The following is a 25,300-nucleotide window of genomic DNA, read 5'->3' as shown; positions in this document are numbered from 1 at the left end:
TTCCTGTCCCAGAGATGCAAAAAGAAGGTAATCTCCCAATGTAAGAGGAGTTCCCTTCTTAGACACTTGTTCCCAGAACAGATGTTCCCATCGGAAGATTTCCCCTTATCTCTTGTTCTGGAAACAACTGTAAAATGTTGGATTTTCCCTCTTTCTTTCTTGGTGGCAGTACAAATAGAAGCATGAAACTCACCAATGGGAATATGAACTGCAAAAGATAGAGTCTAACCCTTCCCCACTTTATCAATTCAAAAGAGTTTGCCTAAAAATAAACATGCATTTTATTTGATTAAACTTGTATTAATTAATTGGTTTCATTTGTGTATTTGTATTAGTACACAACAAGCATGTTTTAATTTTCATTACCATTTACACTTAATAACAAAAAATTACCAAACAATGGAATGGAGCTCTTCAATCAAACTTATTCAAAAAAATTCATCCTTCTTGGACTGTCTGATATTCCTTATTTAAAACCAATCTTGTTTCTGATCTTCTTTATAATGTATATGGTGACAATATCTGGAAATTGTCTTCTCATTATCATGGTGAGACTTAATTCCCGTCTCCAAACCCCCATGTACTTTTTCTTAACTAACCTTGCCATCATTGACATCTGCTTCTCATCAACAGTGGTACCCAGAATACTGGTAAACACCATATCACAGGATAGAACTATATCTTTCCTAGGATGTGCAGCTCAGATGTATTTCCATCTGGCTCTTGGAGGTGCAGAATGCTTAATACTGACTGTCATGGCCTTTGATAGATATATTGCGATTTGTAAGCCATTACAGTACAATATGATAATGGACAAACAACTCTGTCTATGTCTGGCTATTGCATCCTGGTTTCTAGGCTTTAAGAATTCAGCTATCCAAGCAATGTTCACATTTCAGCTGCCGTTCTGTAAGTCTAATGTTATTGACCACTTTTTCTGTGAGATACCACCTTTACTTCGGCTCTCCTGCAAGGATATCTATCTCAATCAGGTATCAGGCATCATTGCAACTGCCCTCTTTGCATTCGGTACGTTCTTCCTAATTTTTCTGTCCTACCTTTGCATCACCTTAACTGTGATAAACATCCATTCTGTAACAGAAAGAAGGAAGGTTTTCTCCACTTGTGTCTCCCATATTGCTGTGGTCTCCATCTACTATGGTACTATCATGTTCATGCATATACGACCTCAGTCCAGTTACTTCCCAGAACAGGACAAAGCAGCCTCTGTTATCTATACAGTTGTGACTCCAATGGTTAATCCTGTAATATACAGCATAAGAAATAAAGATATCAAAGAAAGTATCAGAAAGACATTAAAGATTATCTAAACCCAAGAACACAAATTGAATATATTGCAGCTTATAAGTCTATCTTTATGTTGCCAGAATTTTAGTGTCCTTGTACCTTCCTGTGCAATGTACTGATAAATCCAATATTGTTATCATTCTTCAAAGCTATCTTATGTGCACTACAGAAGAATGTCCCCTCTGTAATGGAGATGACGAGTGTAGGAGTGGTTAGTGTTCCAAATCAAGAAAGCAGCCTCGTAACACTGATGGCTCCCCCCACAGATAGAGTACAACAAGTGAGTGTTGTCACCCTAACACAGGAAGTGTGTTCTAGGGTGACAACAGTGAAAATGAAGGGAAAAAGCCTGCCACTGGGCCTAAGCACTGATAAGCTGCAGTATATTAAAGTTTTGTTTTTAGCTTTAGACACTTGCTAAAACTAGTATATTATTTTGTCTCCCAATCTGGCTCCACTATCTTGAAGATTAGGCCCTCAACTTTGGAAAATATATATTACTTGATGACTCCAAAAAAGACTGTCTGAAATATATAAAGAACTTTTCCCTGTTTCTCCCCCTTCAGTAACTAAATGGGTGGAGGAAGTCCTGGATCTAAATGGGGAGGATTGGGTCTGCATGTGGAGTTTCTCCTTTACTCGATTAGTGGCAGCAAGGGACAGGTTTATTCACTTTGAATTCCTACACAGGATATAATATACCCCAGCTAAACTGTCCAGTATTTATCCGCCGGTCTCGACAGAGTGTTGGCGTTACTTCACTTCCTGGCTACTTTCGGACATATCTTTTGGTACTGTCCAGTGGTTCAGGACTTCTGGAAAGTTGTCCTGCACTGTATAACAGAGGTCACTTCCCTACCCCTGCCCATGACGATGACAGTTTGCCTTCTTGGTCTTGTGAAAGGTCTGGCACTGATCAGGGCTCATCCTACTCTATGGCTATTTTATGCTTGCAAGGCATTGATCCTTTACTGGAAGAAGCCAGTGACACCCTCCCTGACTTATTGGAAAGGGCTGGTAAATAAAGTGGTTCCCTTTTTAGAAGGCTACAGGTTACAAGGCACAGTGAAGCTGCATTTGATGGGCACAATGAGGCTGCATTTGATGGGCACAGTGAGGCTGCATTTGGTGGGCACTAAAAAGGCTGCATTTGATGGGCACAGTGAGACCGTGAGGCTCACAGTGAGTGACTGGTAGCAAGCAGTAACTACCACTGTATATAGTTTATTGTTGTTTTTGAAGTTTGAAAGTTTGCATGCGGCCCCCATTGGATATGAAAACATGTCCAGTGGCCCTTGAGGTAATTTGAGTTTGAGACCTCTGACTTAAAAGCATAGTTTCTATTCCCTGACACCAGCGTAGACAAATTTACAACCCTCTTTTTGCATGAGACACTGTTTCTAGCTAGGAAAGTGATTGCACGACAATGGATGCGCGACAAACCCCCCACCTTTCATGACTGGCTCCGAGAGGTTAACACGCTACCCTACAAAAAGTTAATATATGCCCACCATGGGTGTCCTTCCAGGTTTTACAAAATATGGGACAGATGGGTGCAGCCCCCAGAGACATGCATTTGATTTTATACTGCTGTTTGTATTGAATCTTTTTTTTTTTTCACCACCCCTCTCGCTTTTGTATTCTGTCAGGAACATAGAGCTACTATTGTTACAGCTTGGCAATTCTTATGCTCATCATATGCAGAGATATATAGTAACTAAGTAGAACTACTTCACTACTGTACTTAAGTACCGAAAGGCGTTATCTGTACTTTCCTAGAGTAGAATTTTTTTCTCCTACTTCCACTTTTACTTCACTATATTTTTTCGATGATTTCAATACTTCTACTCCGATATTTTTTTTTTGTGCTGCATAGTTACTCGTTACTATTATAAAAATTACCACTGCCAGAACAGTAGATGGCTGATTTCATGAAGCTCAAAACATGTGTATTATCAGCGCATACGAAAATAAAAGCTACTGTATGTATAAATAAAAGCTGCATTTGAAATAATAAAAAAAAATATGATGTTCAAACTTTTGACTTCTTTCTTTAATAACTACATAACACAGTACTTGTACTTTTACTTTCAGTACTTGAGTAGCAACATTTAAAAAAAAACTACTTGCAATACTTAAGTACAAAAAATGTTGAATACTTTAGTACTTCTACTCAAGTCACTTTTTGATCGAGCACTTCCACTTCTACTCAAGTCACTTTTTGATCGAGCACTTGTACTTTTACTCAAGTATGGGTTTCGAGTACTTTATACAACTCTGACCATATGCGATGGATGTACCTAAGTATTCTTTCTTTGACATCACCTATATTGCTGTATTACCATGACAATTCCTCTGTTTGCTTCTTTGTATTTGTGTTTTTTTTTTTTATCAATAAAGAATTTGTTTGATTAAAAGCATAGTTTCACTGCTTTCTACATAATGGTCAATGTGTACCTATTGTGGTCAACCAGTACCCAAGTACCGATCACCAGCTCATCAGAGTCCCCGAGTACCTATCACCTGCTCATCAGAGTACCCAAGTACCTGTCACCTGCTCATCAGAATACCCGAGTACCTGTCACCAGCCCATCAGAGCACCTGAGTGCCTGTCACCAGCCCATCAGAGCACCTGAGTGCCTGTCACCAGCCCATCAGAGCACCCGAGTACCTGTCACCAGCCCATCAGAGTACCGGTCACCAGCCCATCAGAGTACCGGTCACCAGCCCATCAGCGTACCTGCCTCAAGCTCATCAAAGCACCCGAGTACCTGTCACCAGCCAATCGGAGTACCTGTCATCAGTCCATCAGAGTACCTGTCACCAGCCCATCAGAGTACCCGAGTACCTGACACCAGCTCTTAAGAGCACCCGAGTCCCTGTTACTAGCTCATCAGAGTACCCGGAGACCTGTCACCTGCTCATCAGAGCACCCGAGTACCTGTCACCAGCTCATCAGAGCACCCGAGTACCTGTCCCCATCTCATCAGAGCACCCGAGTACCTGTCACAGCTCAACAGAGCACCCGAGTACCTGTCACCTGTTCATCAGAGTACCTGTCTCCAGCTCATCAGAGCACCTGAGTACCTGTCATCAACCCATCAGAGTACCTGTCACCAGCCCATCAGCCTACCTATCACTAGCCCATCAGCATACCTGTCTCTAGCTCATCAGAGCATCCGAGTACCTGTCACCAGCCCATCACCCCTGTCGTGCAGCCCAACAGTACCTGACCTGCATCCCATTAGTACCTGACTTGCAGCCCATGAGTACCTGATGTGCAGCCCATCACTACCTATCGTGCAGCCCATCACAACCTGTCATTCAGCCCATCAGTGTCACCTGTCATACAAGCCACCATGTCCAAAAATGTTTTTACTACCGAAGAGGCATATCAATTTCTAAGCCTGACGGATGAGAGCACTCACTGTCCAATTCCAGTTCCAAATCCAGTTCAGAATTCAAGCCCTTTGCATGCAGTACATCAGCGACCGAATCAGGGGAGAAAGCAGTCCATCCTAAAAGATGTTCTGAAAACCAAGCAGCCACCAACAGCACCATACATCCCAATGGCCAATCGGCAAACGCCAACAGTGCTAGACCCCATGAGGAAAGGCCCAGTACAAACACTGGAATTTCACACCAGACCTAAAGAATTAGAGCCCAAACTCATCTTCCAGACAGTTTAGCAAACTCATTATGGTTACCTTCTAACTCAGGGTCAGCTACAAGCTACAAGCTTTCACAGCACAGCCAGGTGTGCAGGTCAACACTGAAAGTTTTTCTGTGATTGATTTTTTTTAAATGTATTTTTCCCTGACGAGTTACTTCAAAGCATCGTGGACCAAGCAAATCTTTTACATAGAGAACAACCCCAACTCATGCCACACCTGTCCTTTTGAACGGAGACGCCTAACAGTGGAGGAGTTTAGCTTGTTTTTCTGCCTTACAATCAATATGGGGCTTATAAAAAAAAATGATTTGCATTCTTATTGGTCTACCAACCCCATCCACCACATGCCAATTTTTTTCAGCTGTCATGTCCACGTCCCGCTATGACATAATGCGCTTCCTGTATTTCAGTGATAACTCGCAGTGCCCTCCCCAAGATCATCCCAATTTTGAAAAACTATATAAAATTTTCCCCCTAATTACTTTTTTTTTAAGAGGTTTCCCGAACTTTATGTCCCTGACTAGAACATCTCTGTGGACGAATCCCTGGTCCATTTCACAGTCCAGCTGGGATTTAAGCAATACATTCCCAGTAAGAGGGCCAGGTACAAATTAAAGCTCAACAAGCTCTGTGAAAGCACCACTGGATATGTGTACGCCTTCTGTGTGTACGAAAGCAGAGACTCCCAGCTCCAGCCCCCTTAGTGCCCAACGTACATGGGAATAAGTGGAAACATTGTCTGGGACCTAGCGTTTCCACTGTTGCAAAAGGGGTATCACATTTACGTAGACAATTATTATACAAGTTTGCCACTTTTCCACCATCTGTACCCTAAGAAAACTTTGGCCTGCGGTACAGCAATAAAAAACATGAAGGGCTCCCCACAGCGTTTAGTCACCACAAAACTACGAAGGGGGGATCCGGCAAGCCTGAGGAACGAGGAAGTGTTGGCCGTGAAGTGGAGGGATAGGAAAGATGTGTACATCATGTCCACAATCCACAATGACACCTCAGTAAAACTTCACAGAAGACGTGGTCCCATTCAAAAGCCTGGGTGTATCTAAGAGCACAATAAGTTCATGGGGTGGGGTGGATTTAAACAAGAAATGCTGCAGCACTATTTATCAACACGAAAGTCCCTCTTCTGGTATAAAAAAGTTGCAATTTACCTTTTCCTTTTGGCCATTTATAACGCAGACGTCACCTATCAAAAATCTAGAGAAACACAAGACTCCTTCCTCAAATTTATCAAAGATACTGTCACTGCCCTGATCTACCAGCAAGGATCCCCCCCCCCCCCCCTGAAAGTATTCGCTCTGAATGTTTCAGCAGACTGCAAGAGCGCCATTTCCCTGACAATGAAGGGAAGGGGGGAATCGGCGCTTGTTTCGCTAGATGTACACAAAGATCCAAACAAATTATGCAGCAATATATGGAGCCAGAACTATGAATAATCCTACAGCTCGATATAACACATAATCCTAGCTATGATGTGAAGAAAATTTAAAAGGTGAGTAACAATATGTAAAACATGTGGAACAGCTATATACACTGTGTGACTTCAATAAGATGATAAATCAATACAAATGAAGTGGTGTGCAAGACATACACAATGATAAAACAATATATGTTGAAGCAATACTAAACAATATCACATATTCTCAGTGTGAAATACCAAAGCTATGAGTGCTCAGATATAAGTGTAATAGCATAAAAATTACAATAAATAAATATATAGATGGGGTGATGATCAATAAAAATAATAGTCCATGTGCAAATAAATGTGCAAAAAATGCTTCAAAATAGGTGGCTTTATGTGATTCTTCACAACAATCAGGTGACTTTCGTGGAACTCCAAAGTGTGTCTCCAGAAGTGAGCTATATCCTCAAATAAGTGTAATGGCCGCTCACCTCCAAAAACATCTTTACAGGCGTTTTGTGATAGCGATCAACGGGCTAGGGTAATATAATCCTCCTCCACAGGTGGGGGCTTCTATTGGGTCCTCTGGGATGTCCTTTGTTCCTACTGGATATCAGTCACCTCTTTTGTTAATGGGCAATAATCCTCCAGATACTCCCAATACTCCTCCAGTCACTCAAAGAGATAGTCAAGTACTCATGGTGAAGTATGTAAGAATATTTATTTAAGAACAAGCAAATAAAACTTACAGTTAAGTAAGAGAAGGTCAGCAGCCGCCGATGCGGTATAAGTCCAATACTTCCAGTCTGGGCCGTAGATCAGAAGTGACGTCACCCGGCTCCTCCTGATGTGTTGCGTCACTCAACACGTGACTTTATCAAGGGTGATAAAGTCACCATGCCTCTTACTAAATACCTTGGACTGTCTACTTTCCAAAAAGGGATAAGGTGGGGGGTATTTATACTGTCCTGACATATCAGGGCCTCGAGAAAAGAGCTAGGCAGTCAGTATATCAGGTGTGATCAATTTTCAGTAATTATTACCATAGCTTGTAGACTCTATAAGGGTCCTTTCACACGGTCCGTTCAGTTTTTTCATCTGCTCAGTTACTTTTTTTTTTTTCACACAGACACGAATGCACTTTTGGAGGGTCCGTTCCGTATAAAGGTATATTTTACTCTAAGAGTGCGATTCCTGCGCTATCTTGGGTAAGTAAGCCACCCTGATGACGCACATACAGTAACTGATACCAAAAAACAGTTTGAAGTATTAACCACTTTCGCACTGCTCACTAGAGCTGTACTGCGGCAAAGTGGCTCGAAAACGTCTGGCGACGTAGACCTACGTCACCAGACATTCCCCCTTCTCGGCGGCGCGCGTGTGCCGCCGGAGGCTCGCTCCCACTGTATTCAGTCACAGCGGGAGTCGGGCCAGGGGAGGAGCGGCGGCGATCGCCGGGGAATCGAGTGTGGAGATCCGCCTGCTTGTGTAAACAGAGCGGGCAGATCTCCTAAGTGACAGGCAGGGTCAGATTGCAGGGTTCAGCATAGTTGAACCTGTGATCTGTCCTTCTGTCACATAGTCCCCTCCCCCCACACACGTCAGTAAGCACCAGGCATACATTAACCCCTTGATCACCAATTAAAATTAACCCCTTCCCTGCCAGTGTCATTTTTACAGTAACAGTGCATATTTATAGCACTGATTACTGTAGTATTGTCACTGGTACCCCCAAAAGTGTCAAAAATGTCAGTCAAGGGTCCAATCTGTCCGCCGCAATGTCGCAGTCCCGCAAAAAAAAAATTGCAGATCGCCACCATTACTCATTAAAAAAAAAAACACCAAAAATGACATAAATCTTTCCCTTAGTTAGTAAACGCAATAACTTTTGCGCAAACCAATCAAAATACGCTTATTGTGATTTTTTTTACCAAACATAGGTAGCAGAAAACAAATTGGCCAAAATTTTTTAAAAAATTTGATTTTTACATTTTTTTGGGGGGGGGGGGGGAATTTCATATAAAAAAAAATGTGAAAAATATTAATATTTTTTCAAAATTTACGCTCTTTTAAAAATCGCACAGGTGATCAAATACCACCAAAAGAAAGCTCTGTTTGTGGGAAAAAAAGGACGTAAATTTTGTTTGGGTACGGTGTCGCACGTCCGCGCAATTGTTAGTTAAAGTCGCACAGTGCCGAATCCGCTGACATCCACAATCCCATAGACATACATTATATCCGTTTTTCATCTGCAAACGGATGGGATGAAAAACGGACATACAGACCGCCCGTGTGAAAGAACCCTAATTTTCACACAGACTAAATAATATAAGCTAATTTGGGTTATTTTTACCAAAGGTATGTAGCAGTAAAAATTTTGGCCCAAATGTATGAAGAAAATTACTTTTTTGCAACATTTTATAATAGAAACTAAAAATAAGTGTTTTTTTTTTTCAAAATTTTCACTTTTTTTTCGCTTATATCACAAAAGATAAAAAACCCAGTTTTGATCAAATACCACCAAAATACAGCTCTATTTGATAAAAAATGATAACAATTTTGTTCGGGTACAGTGTAGCATGACTGAACAACTGTCATTCAAAGTGTGAAAGTGCTGAAAGCATAAAATTGGTCTGGGCAGGAATGGGGTGAAAGTGCCCTGTATTGAAGTGATTAAAGACCAGGAGCAGTGCCATGTCAAGCTGACCAATATTTCCCATAGATGCCAATGAGCACTGAAAACTGGTCTAGGCAGGAAGGGGGTGAAAGTGTCCTGTAGTGGTTAAGAAGAATCCTATGACAACATTTTAAAACAAAACAGCGTGTAGTCTCTCCTCAAAATCTACACCAGGCCCTTTGAGTCTGGTATAGATTTTAAAGTGAACTCCACACCAAAATTTGTAAAAAAAAAAAAAAACTGCGTGGGGTCCCCCCTAAAATTCATACCAGACCCTTATCCGAGTATGCAGCCTGGCAGGCCAGGAAAGGGAGGATGAGCGAGCGCCCCCCTCCTGAACCATACCAGGCCGCTTTCCCTCAACATAGGGAGGGTGCTTTGGGGTGCCCCCCAAAGCACCTTGTCCCCATGTTGATGTGGACAAGGGCCTCTTCCTGACAACCCTGGGCTGTGGTTGTTGGGGTCTGTGGGCCTGGGGCTTATCGAAATCTGGAAACCCCCTTTAACAAGTGGGCCCCCAGATCCCCGCCCCCCTATATCAATGGGTATTGGGCCCCCCCCTATGTGAATGGGTACTGAGCCCCCCTGCCCCAAAGCCCCCACCCCCACACCAAAAAAAAAAACGGCGTGGGGTTCCCCTTGGATTCCGGAATGGGGGGGGGGTCTCTTTGCTGTTATTTTTTTTTTTTTTTTTCATTTTTTTATCTGTATTTTCAGGAGCCGACAATACATTACAGCCGCAAGCAAGTTTAAATGACATTTTTTCCTTTAGAAATGTTAGTAATGCAGCAAGATCCATACATCGTACAGATGCAACACTTTGCAGGCACATTAGGAGACTCCCCAGGCACGATATTTAAAGGACTTTTTCATTTTTATTGTTTCACTTTAGGCATCTTTAAAATCACTGTTCCTTTAAAAACGATTGTTTTAAAAAAAAATTGCATTGATACATGTCCTCCAGGGCAGTACCCAGGTCCCCATACACTTTTTATGGCAATAACTTGCATATAAGTCTTTAAACTGAGGACTTTTGATTTTTCATGTTCATGTCCCATAGACTTTAATGGAGTTTGCATGTTCGCTAGTACCTTTCCCCTGTTCAAGATATTCTGGTGCGAACTGAACAGGGTGTTGTTCGACCGTTCTCCCTACTTGGGACCTGCATCTTACCCAGGGCCGGATTAAGAGCATCATGGGCTTGGTGCTGAGGATTTTGAAGGGCCTTAAGGGCCGTGCCTTGCCATGCACCCAGAGGAGGAAGGGTGCAGCCATACATGCCTAATTCAACATGGGATGCTGTCTCTGAAGCCCATAAACACATCCATGCATCAGCAACTGTCCCTCCTTGTCCGGCCTTCGCGCTGTGTGGGGAGGTTCTGAGGGTGCTGCCTGGGGAAGCGAGCATAGAAGCCAGACTTCTGTGTTTACAAGTGACAGAAGAGCGGTAACAGTGAATATGGCCAACCCGGGGCCTATATAAAAGGTAGGGGCCTGGAGCTGCAGCTCCAATAGCCCCTACGTTAATCTGGCCCTGATCTTACCCCCATATTTGAAAGGATTATAAAGATGCATGGAGATCACAGGAACAACAGGCATCCCACTGAACAGGAGAACAGAGCCTCCAGGTGTCTTTATTATCCCTTCACCATCCCATGTTTGGTCTAATGAATAAGTTGGGGACCTATCTTACTCTGAGTTCCAATCTTGGAGCAGTAGTCTTTATGAGGAATTAGAGTTTCCCCTAATACCAAGCTCAGAGCTCATCCCCTGGAATTATAGGTGACTGGCACATTTTAGGGAAAGCAGGAAACTGGAAGCTTTCACCAATGTGTTGTAAGCAAGCAACCTTTGGGCCCAACTGTCCATGCTTCATGACTGGGCTTTTCATTAGCTTTATAGGGAGCTCCGTCTTCCTCTTTCCTGAGGGGTTGGTTATATAGGAGAATTATACACAGTGTTTAGTGTTTCTTGTTTTTCTGCTTATTAGAACACTTGTTATACAGTACTCTTCTTTCCAACCCCCCCTCCCCTCTTTTCTTTTCATCCGCTGCTTACCTTTAGTCTACAAAGAGGAGGACAGGAGTTCTTTCCCTGTCCTTTTTTTTCTCTGTGTTCTCCCCTCCCATTCCCATCCCCTGCACCCACTCCTTTAGTCCTTCACTCCTACACAGACCATATCCTCACGTGACAGGACACACTCAACATTCCCATAATGACTTCTTAACATGCACAATCTCAAAGAGTCACCCCCAAATTACCTACTAAAATACACACCTGGAATGTAAAAGGTCTCAACATCCATGAGAAGAGATCAAGAGTGTTGGGTGATTTATGAAGAGCAAGAGTACATTCTTTCTTCAAGCATTTCTTTAAGAAACTCACTTTCTAACAAGGAAAGTGGAGAAACTCCCTAACATCTGCTACCCTCATGCCTATAATGGGACATCCATGGACTCTAGATCCAGATGCGTGAGCACTGTAATAGGGTGTTTTGCCAAATGGGAGTTCAAAGATTTCCAAGCGGACAATCAAGGCTGTTATGCTCCATGTACACGGGACGTTGTAAATGGCCGTTTAGGAGCAGTTGGGCGTTTTTTTCAGAAGCCCCTGAACCCACCTACATTCTATCTTATCTGTCCATGTACACAGGGTCGTTTACAGTAATTTGCAGGCAGTTGAGTTCATGGACGTTTTTTGGAACGCAAATTGCGTTCGAACGTGTGTTTCCCAGCGTTTCAAACGCAGAAACGCGGCCGAACATGCCCAAACGTGACCGAACGTGATGAACGTACGTTCAGCCACGTTATAAGTTTTTTTTCTTCCATTCAAAATCATTGGTTCCCTATGGGAGCCTATTGATTTGAATGGAAATCGCACCACAAGTCGGATCCGACTTGCGGCGCGACTTGCACTGTGAGAATCTTGAGGGGGAACTCCACGCCAAAAATGGGAAAAAAAACTGCGTGGGGGTCCCCCCCAGGTTCCAAACCAGGCCCTTCGGGTCTGGTATGGAATTTGAGGGTAGCCCCATGCCGAAAAAACGGCGTGGGGTCCCCCCAAAATCCATACCAGACCCTTATTCGAGCATGCAGCCCGGTAGGGCAGGAAGAGGGAGGGGACGAGCGAGCGGCCCCACCCCCCCTGGACCATACCAGGCCACATGCCCTCAACATGGGGAGGTGTTGGTGCTTTGGGGCAGGGGGAGCTCTGCACCCCCCACCTCAAAGCACCTTGCCCCCATGTTGATGGGGACAAGGGCCTCATCCCCACAACCCTTGGCGGTGGTTGTGGGGGTCTGCGGGCAGGGGGCTCATCGGAATCTGGAAGCCCCCTTTAACAAGGGGGCCCCCCAGATCCCGGACCCCCTTCCTATGTGAATGGGTATGGGGTACACTGTACCCCTACCCATTCACCCCATAAAAGGCAGTGTATGTAAATAACGACAGGAGACGTTTTGGAAAGTTTATTAAAAATCTTCATCTGTTCTTCTCTGCTCTGGTCTTCTCCCTCTCCTGGTCTTCTGCTCTTTTGCTGTCCGCTCTTCTGCTCTTTTGCCCTCTGCTCTTCTCTTCTCTTCTTCTTCTTCCTCCGGTCCTCCTCCGACGATGTCTCCGATGATTATGCCAGTCTCCGGTCTCTGCAGCTTGTTATATAGCCATTGCGGGCGTGGCCCCCGATGACGTCATTGGGAGGCCCTGCCCCCTCATGTCACAGATGACTCATCTGTGACATGAGGGGGCGGGGCCTCCCAATGGAGACATCGTCGGAGGAGGACCGGAGGAAGAAGAAGAAGAGAAGAGCCGAGGGAAAAAGAGCATAAGAGCAGGAATGAGCATCGCTCGAGGTCCCCATCAGGCTTCCAGCTTCAGGGGAAGGCATCTGCCTCAGCTGGCCCCTCGCGACACCCAGACAGATTGGGTTGTTGGGGTTGTGGTGCACGTGTCCCTGAAGACAATACGATGCACGACAAGTGCTCCTCCCAGGCTGCGGGAGAGAGGGACAATTCAGACCAATGACTGGAGGCCCTAGTGAAGAGGGTCATCAAGGATTCCCTGGCAGAATTGGGAATAGGTCGGGCGCAGAGCCCATAAGTGAATCCTCCAAGCCCTCCCCCTGAAAGAGCACAGACTAGGGAGGATCCTAAAATCTCTCAGCCTTCCTGTCGGATAGTGACTCGGAAGTGGAGGACCCTTGCTTGGAATTTGAGTATGCTCTCGTCCCCTCCCTGGTGAGAGCGGTAAGAGAGACCCTGAATTGGGTTTCTCCGCCAAAAGAGAATAAATTCTTCAAACAGCGCTGCAAAGAGTGACTTAATTTCCCATTTCTAGGTGAATTGGGGGATATTATTATGGAGGAATGGAGTAAAGTGGAAAGGAAGAACTCCATGCTTTCCAAAATGTCCCGGCTGTATCCTTTCAAGGAGGAAGATATAAAACACCTAAAATCTCCTCCCTTGGTGGACGCCGCAGTCATGAGGCTGGTCATACATTTGACCCTTCCACTAGAAGATACAGCCTCCTTTTTAAAAATCCTCTAGATAGAAGAATGGATTCTGATCTTAAGAGAATCTATCTGACTGTAGGAATGGCATGCAAGCCGGCACTGGCCTTGGCCGCAATGTCCAAAGCGATGGAGTTATGGTCCGACTCAGTGGATGAGTCCTTTCGGAGTGTTTCTGAGGAGGCTGCCAGAAGTTCCCCCGATTCAGGAACTTGGATGGCTGACCCAGCTTCCAAGCAGATCTGGTGCCGTATTCCCTTTGGGGGTTCCTCCCTCTTCAGAATTAAGCTGGACAGGGCTATAACACAGGCTACAGGCGGCAAGTCTGTTTTTTTCTCCCTCAGAATTAACGCCCTCTCAATCCAAAGAAGGGGCAGCCCAGGAGGTATGTTCCAGATCGTGCCAAGGTAGCACGCACCTATAGACCTGGCAGAGAGCTTGGTCGTAATTGGAGATTAAGACAAACCTCCTCTCAGGAGCCCTCAAAGAGTGTCCCTTCTGGCGACCTTGATACGACCGGGTCCTTTTAAGATTGGGCCCGCTCAGGCATGTCGGGTGGGGGCTCGGTTGCTACACTTCCCGTGTGTCTGGGAGGCCTCAGTACGGGACCTCTGGACTGTCAGGCTGGTCACATGCGGACACAAGTGACCTTCAGCAAAGCACCAACACCCAGTTTTTCTTCCTACCTCCCTGTCACCCTCAGGGGAGAAGCGCAAGGTACTATTTTTCCTTCATAGAGTTTCTGGTGTCTCAAGGGGCTGTCATCTCCGTACCAGAACAAGAGTGTGGCAAGGAATCTATTACCCTCTCTTTCTCGGTACAAAGAAAATCGTATCGTGGAGACCATTCATCGTTCTGACCTTCCTTAAGCGATTTATCAAAAAGAAAAGGTTCAAGATGGAAACTCTTCTTTCTATTCAACAGGCGGTTCAACCAGCAGGCTGGATGGTGTCCATAGACTTAAGAGACGCATACTTCCATGTCCCTGTTGCACAAGATTTCCAGAGATATCTGTTTTTTTCCTTCAGGCAATTGCACCTGCGGTTTACTTGTCTCCCCTTCGGGCTTTCCACATCTCCACGAACCTTTTAGAAAGTTTTTGCTGGTTGTGGTAGCTCTGTTGAGAACAAAGGGCATTCGTCTTCATCATTATTTGGACGACATTCTTCTCTTGTCCCAAGACAGAACTCAGCTGTAGATGCAACTGGACCAAGTCGTGTCCACCCTTCAAACGTTTGGTTGGCTGCTAGAGACAGAAAGTATTCTCATACTCGGTGCCCAGTGTCAGCGGCCATCATCCCTAGTCAAAGTGTATACAAAAAGAGTTCCCCTTGTGGTATGGGACTATAAATGCCGCTGAGCACTGTATACTGCATAAAATAATCTTTATTGATACAAAATAGAACAAATCATAAAAAACAATATATAGAAAAAGACACAATTGCACATACAGGGCATTAAAATTGCATGCATTTGACAGACCGAATACCGAACCAGGATGGGGACGCTAGGTACATAGGGCAATCGTGGAACCGGAACCGACCCTACGCGTTTCGGGCATGGAATCAGCCCTTCCTCAGGGGTCACCCAAAGTTCCAGGTAGAGCGCCTAGTGTATCTAAAAAAGTAAAGCGATTTAATATATTGTAAAGCAAATATCTATGTGGCTGTATTTCGCCTAGTATATCTAGGAAAACAATTGTTTCGATATGCTTTAGAACAGACATTTGTACAATTGTATATTTACAAGCCGACAGTTGTGTACTCTGTCTTCTAACATACGCTCTATATCAATCAACCTACCCTTTGTGTCCAACCAGTGGATTGTATCGGTCTGTCGAATAAAAACGGTATTGCTACCGTGTGGAGGGATGCCCAAGTTTCCCAGAGCCCGTTCAGGGCAAGAGAACTCCGTGAGAGTATGGAAAGTATAGTAGCAGTAGCTGCCCGGAGGGACCAGCAGGGCACCACGATGACCAGTCAGTAATGGCTCAGCATGGACCGCTCACATAAAAGAGAGTATAATCATTTGTGATACCTAATGCAAAAAATATAAAAATATAAAACACAAGGGTTGAAATGACCAGGGGTAATAATTCCCTGTAGATTGGTCACTGATCCCTTTAAGACCATGAAAACATTTACCTTTAGTATGTGAAGTAAATGTGACCGCAGAGGGTCAAATGAAGTGGCTATGGTACAGGTCTTATGTTGGCGTAGACATAATTGTGATAGTTGTCTGAAAAATATTAAGGGGGGGGTATGGAGGCTGTTACAACCCCATTAAATTGCAGAAAAGTGCAAATAGAAAGAGAGGGGGGGAGGGGTTTGTGGTGTGATCAAATCCCAGATCCGTGCAAAGAGCCGAGGAATCCATGAAAGACACACAGTAATGCAAACAAGTGAAAAAGATGCAGAGAAAGTGCATTAAATTTAGTTTTGTATAGGTATATATATCATGCACACAGCAGGGGGCATGGACGCATACATGCCTATGTGAATCCACAGTATACAGCGTAATAATGTGCTATATGCCATATTAACATGACTTACAGGTAATAAGAGAAGAAAAACTGAAACTGTCCACATTGATGTGTGCCATAAAAACGTGACCAGACCGCCGTGGACAGTCTTAGAATTGGTTTTTCGGCAGTGTGCATATATAACCACATACAAATAAGGCGTGCCATATACCTATATAGTGGTGAGAAGATAGCCCATAAGATAGATAAGAATATGGGGAGGAAGGTGTGTTGGGCAATTGCAGGGGAGAGATTATATGGTGAATGAGAGAATGCATGGTAAGTAGTGGTAGAGAGCTTATACCAGATCGTGCAAATAATCAACATGCAGAAATATAGTAGGAACGTATAAGTGAAGGGCAAAGTTAATGGCAAAATGACATGCAGCAAAGAAGTTTATATAGCTTACTGTCCCTGAGTGTTCGTGGGTTTGGCATCCTCTGCGGATAGCCATAAGCCCAGACTGTTTTAAAAGGCATCGTATGACGCCGGCGCCTGCGCAGCAAGGACGTGTGACGTCAATGAGAGCAGTCCCGAGAGCCAATCCGGTCATCCGCCCGGGGAGCGCGGGCCCCGCCCATCCCGGAAGGAGAGGCCGGGTCCGCGCTCCACGGGCACCAGCGCGGGAAACCAGCTACTCAGGAAGAGAGCTGGAGTAAGTGGGGAGCCAGCACAGCTAGCGCCCCCTACCCGCGCCGGGGGAGCCTGCAGCCATCGAGGGCAGCCAAAGTAAAGCCAGCGAGACGCTGGTGAGCAAAGAAGAGCGACCAAAGAAACGGAAGTATAGAAAGAGAAGGGAAAGATATAGGAAAAGCCACAGGGGGAGATGAAAAGGAGAGAAGGGAAAAAGGAAAAAGAAAAGGATAATAAGAAAGAAAAAAGAAGAAAATAGGTGAGCAGGGAGAAAGAACCCCGAAAGGAATAAAGTATATGGAGCTAATATGACAAAAAGTTAATATGAAGAATTGTATAAAGGAAAAAGCAAATTTGACTCCATTAACCCCTACTAAGCAAAAATGAAGAAAAAAGGGGAGGGAAAAAAGGACAAGATATATATGTATATATACTTGTCCATCGCGGTGGCACAGTATTGGTCTCTCAATTGCATGTTACAACCAATATACATCGTATAAACATAGCCTGTGTGATGATGAATAAGGCCGTATTTCCACACCATATACTAGCCAGAAGGGTCCATTAGACCATCGTAGATAAAATTGTACAAAACCCTGCTTAAGGTCAAAGCAGAACATGTCAGGTCGTCCACAAAAAATATGGCATATTATGTAAGTATGTTTATAATGCATGTAAAATATATGACAAAAAAGTTCAAGTGGGTCTATATCACCCAAGATGAAATGTACGATCTAAGTATTTGAATGGTATAAAACTATCTTAATATAGAGTCCTGGACATGAGTGCTATATCATAGACCTAATCTTTAACCCCATAGAATTATATGATACTATTCGTTTAGCCACACCCAGAACCATCTACCTGGGCGGTCCATTTGAGATTTGATGATAAAAGTTGGGTGGTGAAGGAAATGGAACTGAGTAATAGGGGGTTTGTGGTTAGTCATCTTAACTGGAAGTGAGAACACAGCCTTTAGAGGGGGACATAGTCGTGATCATTGTTCCCAGCCGCCTGAGGAGAAACCCTCCAAAAATGGTCTGAAACTGATCACGTCGTTCAGGCCCGGGGCTGTGGTGGCATTTAAGTCCAGGATCCAACGTGTTTCCCGCTGTAGAAGGGTCTTATTCCAGTCCCCACCACGGGGACTGGGGTGGACCCTATCTAGAGCGAGAAACTTTGGAACAGGGGGGATACCTGTGTGCATATCACGTACGTGTCTACCAAGTGGTAGATCAGGATCTCGTTTTTGCATACTCAATACGTGTCGGTAGATGCGTTTATGGAAGGGCAGTTGGGTCTTCCCTACATAGTAGGACCCACATGGACAGGAAAGCAAATACACCACCCCTGCCGTTTTGCAATTAACGAAGTGGTGTGCCTTGAATGTCCTTCCATTGGGGAGACAAATGTTGGAGTCTCTATTAATATACTGGCAATAATTACACCCCCCACATGTAAACGTTCCGAATCTTTTACATGGGTCTTTACGATATTTGCCAACAAATTCACTCCGTGTAAGATAGTCTTTTAAAGCTTTGGTTCTACGATACGTAATAGCCGGTCTCTGTGTAATATGTGGGCTGATATTGGGGTCACAACTCAACATATGCCAATATTTTTGGATCGCTTTAAATACCTGTTGGTGCTGTTCTGAATATTGCATTATGATGCGAGGGAAATTCGCATCCACAATGCCTGATTTGGTTTTATTCTTGTTTTTAAACAGCAGTTCTTGTCGCGTAAATGAGTTTGCTCTGTTAAACGCTTTTTTGAGGCAAGTTTTCGAATAACCTCTTTTTCGTAGGCGTGCCCTCAGGTTATTTGCCTCGATATTGAATTGTGTATCATTTGAGCAAATTCTACGAATACGGAGGTATTGGCTGAAGGGTATAGATCTGACTAGTGGTGCCGGGTGTGAACTGGACGCATGCAGGATAGTGTTCGCGGATGTGGGCTTGCGGTATAGGGTAGTTTGTATATTTCCTAAGCCGTCCTTCATAATGGTGATATCAAGGAAGTTAATTGAGTGTAAGTCATAGTTCATAGTAAACTTCAAATTAAAGTTGTTGTTATTCATATGAGTAACCCCCTCCATGAGTTCCTCAATCGAGCCGCTCCAAATAACTAAAATGTCATCAATGTAGCGGTACCAGGTTAGGACGTGCCTGGTCCAGCCTGTAGATGAATCCTCAGTTAACAACTGGCGTTCCCACTCCCCCAGGTACAGGTTGGCATACGATGGGGCACACGAAGTCCCCATCGCCACCCCCTGCACCTGGAGGTAGTGGGACCCATCAAATGAAAAGATATTGTTGGTAAGTATAAATCTAAGGCCCTGTATGAGAAACCCATTGAGGTCACTTTGATGTCTATCAGATTGGGACAGTATTTTTTGGATTACCTGGATGCCCTGTTGGTGTGGTATCGAACTGTAGAGTGCTTCCACATCGATAGCCACCAACAGGGCATCCGATGGAATCACTATCGACTCCAAAACCTGGAGTAGGTGAATCGTGTCCCTAACATATGAGGGTAGACTCTGTACAAAAGGACGTAGTTTTGAATCTATGAATTTACTTAGATTCTCTGATATGCTCCCACATCCGGACACTATCGGGCGCCCTGGGGGTTTGGAAGAATGTTTGTGGACCTTCGGTAGGCTGTAAAAGGTGGGGACCGCCGGAAATTTTGTCCGTAAAAAATCCCATGTAGGCTTATCTATGATATTGTAAAGATAGGCATGGTCCACCATGGTGTAGAATTCCAAGTTGGACCTATCAATGGCCCCTTTTGAGATAGGCCTATACCACTCCCTGTTATTGAGGATACGAAGACACATGTCCTTATATTGGAAATTATTAAGTATGACTATGTTCCCGCCCTTATCTGATGGTTTGATCGTGAGATCATATTGCTCTATTAAAGACTTTAGAGCTATTTTCTCCTCATTAGACAAATTGGAAGTGGTATTAGAAAATCGTATTTTATTTATCTCCTGTGTAGTCAGGGAGACAAAAGCTGCTAAATTTGAGTTGAGATTAAGGGGCGGGAACATGTCTGACTTCTTCCGAAATATGGGCGTTGTTTGGACTATCGACTGGTCACGATCCGTCTCAACTAGGTTGAGTAATGAGTCCAAGTCGATATTGTCAATCAGGTCTCTTTCCTCTTGTTCCTCAAGGAGTGATATAAGACAATCTAAGGCTTCATTTTCCTTTGTAGTTCTGCTATCTATTTTTGCAGAAGAGAGAGGGATTTTAGTTTTTTTGTCATACTGGGTTTTGAGTAGAACCTTCCTAGCAAATAAATGTAGATCTTTTATCATAGAGAATTTATCTGGTTTATTTTGAGGGCAAAAGCTCAGGCCCTTTGACAGTAAGGATAGTTCTGCGGTGGTGATGGGATAGTCCGTGAGATTAATGACGTCACAGTGGTCCTGTTCGGTATTTATATTAGTGGGGTCTGTGTGTAATAATACACTATCCCCCAGTGTCTTAGGGGGTGAGTCTAGATTATGGAATTCTCTTATATTTCCTGGTCCTCTGTCTCTAAAAAACCGTCAGAGTCTTCGTTTTCTAATCCTATCTCTGTTTGGGCCGTGCTAATGTTTGGACGCTTAGTTTGTTTGGACAGTGCATTGGTAGGGTCAGACATACCAGGCACATTGCGATTTTGGCGGGTGTTATATGTCCCTATTGGCGTAGGGAGTGCACGGCTACCCTCTGTTATTTGCTTTTTAGATGGATTTTTTAACTGTTTATTAGGAGAATTTCGTTTATTCTTAACGGATTTTCTAGGGACATCCTGTTTAAAGGACGAGGACGAGACGGATGAATTCAAAGAAGAATTTGATCCGTATTGGTTTTTAGATGGTCTTAGTCCTCTAGGTGGTTGGTACGTTGAATGATTGGACCACCTGTACGCCACATGGTCACGGAAGGCCACTCTATCCCTACAGATTTTTCGTTCCTTTTTGACGATGTTCTCACTAATGGTTTTGTCCAATTGTATCTTAATATTGGACTCCAGATTTTTGTATCTAGGTGAGTCCTGGAAGGGTGTCAATTTTTCATAAATTTTATCAATTTTCCCTTCTAATAGTTTGATACGTCTATTGTACTCCTCTATCAATAGTAGCATCATATTTTTGGAGCAAATCTGTAGGTTTGATTCCCACCGCTTCTTGAATGCGTCATCCAGATCCTCCATAGTAGGGAAGATCTGGATGCGTAGACCGAACGGGTTGATGTCCTCCCTCACATACTGCTCAAAGTTCTCAATATGTAGATGTAGGTTCGTTCTTTTCTCAACCATTTTCTTGAGCTGAAAGAACAGAGAGTCTAGTTCAGACTCCTGGGCTTCCTTTTTGCCCTGCTCCCTATAAGAAGACAGAATACTCTCAAAGTTTTTGCCCTTGAACATTATGGACTCAATAAGTATTCGTAGGTAAGCAAAACTGTATCCAGAAATAACTTAAACTTTAATTAGAGTAAATATAATCTTAATGATCGTAAATACTCATACACATTAGTTGTATGAGATAGATGTGGCAATGAGTATGAGAATACTAGAAACGGGGAAATGGGTGTCTTCCACCCTAATCGATAGAGACAGAAAGTATTCTCATACTCGGTGCCCAGTGTCAGCGGCCATCATCCCTAGTCAAAGTGTATACAAAAAGAGTTCCCCTTGTGGTATGGGACTATAAATGCCGCTGAGCACTGTATACTGCATAAAATAATCTTTATTGATACAAAATAGAACAAATCATAAAAAACAATATATAGAAAAAGACACAATTGCACATACAGGGCATTAAAATTGCATGCATTTGACAGACCGAATACCGAACCAGGATGGGGACGCTAGGTACATAGGGCAATCGTGGAACCGGAACCGACCCTACGTGTTTCGGGCATGGAATCAGCCCTTCCTCAGGGGTCACCCAAAGTTCCAGGTAGAGCGCCTAGTGTATCTAAAAAAGTAAAGCGATTTAATATATTGTAAAGCAAATATCTATGTGGCTGTATTTCGCCTAGTATATCTAGGAAAACAATTGTTTCGATATGCTTTAGAACAGACATTTGTACAATTGTATATTTACAAGCCGACAGTTGTGTACTCTGTCTTCTAACATACGCTCTATATCAATCAACCTACCCTTTGTGTCCAACCAGTGGATTGTATCGGTCTGTCGAATAAAAACGGTATTGCTACCGTGTGGAGGGATGCCCAAGTTTCCCAGAGCCCGTTCAGGGCAAGAGAACTCCGTGAGAGTATGGAAAGTATAGTAGCAGTAGCTGCCCGGAGGGACCAGCAGGGCACCACGATGACCAGTCAGTAATGGCTCAGCATGGACCGCTCACATAAAAGAGAGTATAATCATTTGTGATACCTAATGCAAAAAATATAAAAATATAAAACACAAGGGTTGAAATGACCAGGGGTAATAATTCCCTGTAGATTGGTCACTGATCCCTTTAAGACCATGAAAACATTTACCTTTAGTATGTGAAGTAAATGTGACCGCAGAGGGTCAAATGAAGTGGCTATGGTACAGGTCTTATGTTGGCGTAGACATAATTGTGATAGTTGTCTGAAAAATATTAAGGGGGGGGTATGGAGGCTGTTACAACCCCATTAAATTGCAGAAAAGTGCAAATAGAAAGAGAGGGGGGGAGGGGTTTGTGGTGTGATCAAATCCCAGATCCGTGCAAAGAGCCGAGGAATCCATGAAAGACACACAGTAATGCAAACAAGTGAAAAAGATGCAGAGAAAGTGCATTAAATTTAGTTTTGTATAGGTATATATATCATGCACACAGCAGGGGGCATGGACGCATACATGCCTATGTGAATCCACAGTATACAGCGTAATAATGTGCTATATGCCATATTAACATGACTTACAGGTAATAAGAGAAGAAAAACTGAAACTGTCCACATTGATGTGTGCCATAAAAACGTGACCAGACCGCCGTGGACAGTCTTAGAATTGGTTTTTCGGCAGTGTGCATATATAACCACATACAAATAAGGCGTGCCATATACCTATATAGTGGTGAGAAGATAGCCCATAAGATAGATAAGAATATGGGGAGGAAGGTGTGTTGGGCAATTGCAGGGGAGAGATTATATGGTGAATGAGAGAATGCATGGTAAGTAGTGGTAGAGAGCTTATACCAGATCGTGCAAATAATCAACATGCAGAAATATAGTAGGAACGTATAAGTGAAGGGCAAAGTTAATGGCAAAATGACATGCAGCAAAGAAGTTTATATAGCTTACTGTCCCTGAGTGTTCGTGGGTTTGGCATCCTCTGCGGATAGCCATAAGCCCAGACTGTTTTAAAAGGCATCGTATGACGCCGGCGCCTGCGCAGCAAGGACGTGTGACGTCAATGAGAGCAGTCCCGAGAGCCAATCCGGTCATCCGCCCGGGGAGCGCGGGCCCCGCCCATCCCGGAAGGAGAGGCCGGGTCCGCGCTCCACGGGCACCAGCGCGGGAAACCAGCTACTCAGGAAGAGAGCTGGAGTAAGTGGGGAGCCAGCACAGCTAGCGCCCCCTACCCGCGCCGGGGGAGCCTGCAGCCATCGAGGGCAGCCAAAGTAAAGCCAGCGAGACGCTGGTGAGCAAAGAAGAGCGACCAAAGAAACGGAAGTATAGAAAGAGAAGGGAAAGATATAGGAAAAGCCACAGGGGGAGATGAAAAGGAGAGAAGGGAAAAAGGAAAAAGAAAAGGATAATAAGAAAGAAAAAAGAAGAAAATAGGTGAGCAGGGAGAAAGAACCCCGAAAGGAATAAAGTATATGGAGCTAATATGACAAAAAGTTAATATGAAGAATTGTATAAAGGAAAAAGCAAATTTGACTCCATTAACCCCTACTAAGCAAAAATGAAGAAAAAAGGGGAGGGAAAAAAGGACAAGATATATATGTATATATACTTGTCCATCGCGGTGGCACAGTATTGGTCTCTCAATTGCATGTTACAACCAATATACATCGTATAAACATAGCCTGTGTGATGATGAATAAGGCCGTATTTCCACACCATATACTAGCCAGAAGGGTCCATTAGACCATCGTAGATAAAATTGTACAAAACCCTGCTTAAGGTCAAAGCAGAACATGTCAGGTCGTCCACAAAAAATATGGCATATTATGTAAGTATGTTTATAATGCATGTAAAATATATGACAAAAAAGTTCAAGTGGGTCTATATCACCCAAGATGAAATGTACGATCTAAGTATTTGAATGGTATAAAACTATCTTAATATAGAGTCCTGGACATGAGTGCTATATCATAGACCTAATCTTTAACCCCATAGAATTATATGATACTATTCGTTTAGCCACACCCAGAACCATCTACCTGGGCGGTCCATTTGAGATTTGATGATAAAAGTTGGGTGGTGAAGGAAATGGAACTGAGTAATAGGGGGTTTGTGGTTAGTCATCTTAACTGGAAGTGAGAACACAGCCTTTAGAGGGGGACATAGTCGTGATCATTGTTCCCAGCCGCCTGAGGAGAAACCCTCCAAAAATGGTCTGAAACTGATCACGTCGTTCAGGCCCGGGGCTGTGGTGGCATTTAAGTCCAGGATCCAACGTGTTTCCCGCTGTAGAAGGGTCTTATTCCAGTCCCCACCACGGGGACTGGGGTGGACCCTATCTAGAGCGAGAAACTTTGGAACAGGGGGGATACCTGTGTGCATATCACGTACGTGTCTACCAAGTGGTAGATCAGGATCTCGTTTTTGCATACTCAATACGTGTCGGTAGATGCGTTTATGGAAGGGCAGTTGGGTCTTCCCTACATAGTAGGACCCACATGGACAGGAAAGCAAATACACCACCCCTGCCGTTTTGCAATTAACAAAATTTGGTTGGCTGCTAAGTTTGGAGAAGAGCCATCTATTCCCACCCAGTCCCTCGTCTACCTTGGGGCCCTGTTCAAACACAGCGACAGCGACAGTGTTTCTTCATTAGGAAAAAGTCGCAGTGGTCTGGGACAGAATTCTCCATGCCCTCTCATCGCCTCACCTCCAAGCGTGTCAGGGCTTGAGAATCATCTGGACCATGGTGTACATGGCTCCCATGGTAAAATGGGCTCTATGGAGAATGAGACCCTTACAGAAAGGTTTTCTTCAACAGTGGGATACCTGGCATCTGGATCAGTCCATCTTCCTGACTCCAGCCATGAGGGTGTCTTCCATGGTGGTGACATCGGGAACGTCTTCTGAGATGCCATTCTCTTGTGCCAACCTCATGGATTCTGGTGACCTCGGATGCCAGCAGCACAGGTTGAGGGGCCCATTGCCTCTCGGAAGTGGCTCAGGGCAAATGAAACCTTTCCTCTCGGGGAATAGTTACCAACATTCTGGAGCTACGAGCGGCTCTTCGAGCTCTGCAAATGCTCCTTCACTTGACAAAGGGGTTTTCAGTGATGCTAAGACTGGACAACACCTCGGCAGTCATATATAAGGAAGCAAGGAGGGACACGTAGTTGGTCCCTGCTGCAAGAGGTGGAACCGATTATGGCCTGGGTGCAAAAGAAC

At 44.1% G+C, this 25,300-nt stretch overlaps 1 protein-coding gene across 1 annotated transcript; it reads left to right on the top strand.

Annotated features, from left to right (window-relative positions):
• Positions 1-404: 404 nt before the first annotated feature.
• LOC309564294 (olfactory receptor 5V1-like) lies at positions 405-1,331 on the top strand (the record flags this gene model as incomplete). Its single annotated transcript, XM_082268920.1, has 1 exon — positions 405-1,331. One exon carries the CDS (start codon positions 405-407, stop codon positions 1,329-1,331), a length of 927 nt encoding a protein of 308 aa, XP_082125046.1.
• Between the last annotated feature and the right edge of the window lie 23,969 nt (positions 1,332-25,300).

The sequence above is a fragment of the Pelophylax lessonae genome, assembly GCF_965119305.1.
Source record: "Pelophylax lessonae genome assembly, chromosome: 9".
In the NCBI taxonomy this organism is placed as follows: Eukaryota; Metazoa; Chordata; class Amphibia; order Anura; family Ranidae; genus Pelophylax; species Pelophylax lessonae.
The sequence above is the reverse complement of the archived record's forward strand: the minus strand, read 5'-3'. Positions and strand labels throughout refer to the sequence as shown.